Source organism: Clupea harengus, chromosome 4, assembly GCF_900700415.2.
Source record: "Clupea harengus chromosome 4, Ch_v2.0.2, whole genome shotgun sequence".
NCBI classification, from domain to species: Eukaryota; Metazoa; Chordata; class Actinopteri; order Clupeiformes; family Clupeidae; genus Clupea; species Clupea harengus.
In genome coordinates, this window is record NC_045155.1 from 14107283 (window position 1) to 14109782 (window position 2500).

At 43.4% G+C, this 2500-nt stretch overlaps 1 protein-coding gene across 7 annotated transcripts in view; it reads right to left on the bottom strand.

The window, feature by feature from the left end:
* The window catches only part of LOC105898929 (ERC protein 2), a 222030-nt gene that overhangs the window by 203412 nt on the left and 16118 nt on the right, over positions 1-2500 (bottom strand). For 6 of the 7 annotated variants that reach the window (XM_031566335.2, XM_042707645.1, XM_042707644.1 and 3 more), the window contains exon 3: positions 1-228. This exon is cut by the window's left edge and continues 204 nt beyond it. In XM_031566335.2, the coding sequence (XP_031422195.1) occupies positions 1-228 (228 nt within the window). Of the gene's footprint in view, positions 229-817; positions 2428-2500 lie in introns of those variants that run through there. The other variant, XM_042707647.1, reaches the window with a different exon arrangement.

Genomic DNA, 2500 nt, shown 5'->3' on the forward strand with positions numbered 1-2500 from the left:
GATGCGCAGCTCCATCTCCTCCAGGGTCTTGCGCAGCAGGAAAAGCTCCTTGGCCTGCCGCTCGTGCTCCAGCTGCAGCCGCTGGAAGTTCTCCTCGGTGGGCTCCATGGGGTGCAGGCGCTCGGGGCTCACGCCTCCGCCGCGGCGGCTCTCCTGCTGGAGCAGCTGGTTCAGGTCCCGCTGCGTGCGCAGCTCGTCCTGCAGGGCCCCGATGGTCATCTGCAGGTGCTGGCAGAGCCACAGCACCAGAGAGCGAGAGATGGAGAGATAGAGAGAGAGGAAGAGGAGAACATAGTGAGGCAATGATAGTGAGAGTGGAAGAGAGCACTTTAGAGAGGCATTTAATTCCTGTAGTCAATATAAATGTCTAAACAAACAACAAACAAAACAGGGGAAGGCTGAGTGTGGATTACAGTTCAGTCCATTAGCCTTTTTCTATTTTAGTTAAATTCATTCTATATGAACCAGTGGCACCAGAGTATCTTTAATATCAAGAGTAACTTTAATGTTATCCAGAACAATTATTCCAGAGGAGTGTAGCACATCTGAGAACTGTCATCATTTGAGGTCTATCGATTGCTAAGCTACTGGAGGGACATACAGCTCAGGGTTCCACGAGCGAGCCGTTTGGAAAGAAATTAGACAAGAAATAGTTAATCATAAACAAACCACAATAAGCATGTACATCTCTACATACAGAAAAAAATAGTGAAGCTAAAAAAAAAAAAAGAGCTAAGCTAAAACAATAGCTGAGACAGTGACAGTGGCTATGTTGACACTATGGACCACAGACAAAACAGAACACTCATGAACACACCTTAGCTCTTCTGGGGTCCAGTGACTTCAGCAGAGAATCGATACATGAAGGAAACAGTAAACAGAACCAAAGAAATCTGGTAAAACAAGAGAGCAGCAAAGAAAAAGAAAACAGCACAGCCATGCAAACGATAATTTAAAGAAGCGAGATATATACGTAGCAACATAAAAACCTCTGTATATGAATGAAGCTAATCAAGAAATCATGCAAAGCAAAAGACAAAGCATTGACACGTTTTCTTTTATTGAGAAGAGTGTTTCAAGCAAGGGGTATGTGATTTTGTGTGTTATAATGATACTATAATGAATTCCCAGTATGAACAGTGTAAAGTCATGTCTAAAAGGAAGTTTCCATTGAAAAAGTCCACAAATCAAAGTAACGTTTGAGGTGTCAGAAGTGGACTATGGTTAAACGGGCAATGGTGAGTGGCAGGGCAAACTGAATTTGGCAGCACACATTGTTATGGCAAAATATCGTGTACTGAGCTCCATCTTTACAAAGGAAAAGACTATGAATACAAATGGAGGATTTTCTTCTGCGCGGATTATGAAAGTCACTGGACTGTGAGTACAGATTTATATAAACTGTGAATACAAATGAGGAATTTCATTCAATACATATAACAAAAGTTCTAACGGCATTTAATGTGATGGCTTCCATTTCTGATTGTGACAACTCTCCTAGCCAATACTGTTTTTGTATGGGCTTGCAGTGGGCAGTGGGTGAGTCCTGTACCAATGCTGGGACACACTGACGTATAGGTGCTCTTACTGCCTCAAAGACCCGAATCCTGAATGAATAACCCAATCAAGGGTTACATGTAATTACATTTGCACTACATCTAAGCACCCACTGGTATGTAGACTAGATTAGATCAGATTCGATTAGATCAGCCAACAGGACTTTAACGGGACTCATCATACCACCATAAAGTAGCACCCAACTGCATGATGCCGCAGCAACCGCTGTGAGACAGTACAGTCCTCACACACTGGCAGTGAGACAGTACAGTCCTCACACACTGGCAGTGAGACAGTACAGTCCTCACACACTGGCAGTGAGACAGTACACTCCTCACACACTGGCAGTGAGACAGTACAGTCCTCACACACAGGCAGTCTTGTGGAGAAGTGACACAGATGTGCCAAAGAGCTGTATCTTTGCAGCAATCGAGGAGACCCAGGCAGAACCTTCATGGGTATCACCCCCACTCTCTGAGACAGATGTTGTGGGATCTTTTACCACCCCTGGTGAATAAGACCTGCGTTTTATACCTCTTTTTAAGGACAGCACCCGGTGGCAGTGCAATGGCCCCATCCGTGCCTTGGGGCATTTTGAAGTGCAACTGTACTGGAACTAGCATCAACCACATGGTGCCTCTGTCCAGAAGACTCATTTTTAGGCAGTGAGACAAACCTGTGTGCAGCTGTGTCGCCCTTTACTGATACTCCACACAAAGCTCACATATAAAAAGCTCATCAGAGTAACACACAAAATAAGAGGTCTCTCGGAAACACTTCACAAACATACACCACATTCTTTACATTATATGTATACAGACAGCAATGTCACACTCTTCTTATCAGGCCTGTTCAGTCCATCTTAAAAGCCACACAACAATATTATATATATATATATATATATATGAGGAATTTCTCATCATATATCTATAATATATATATA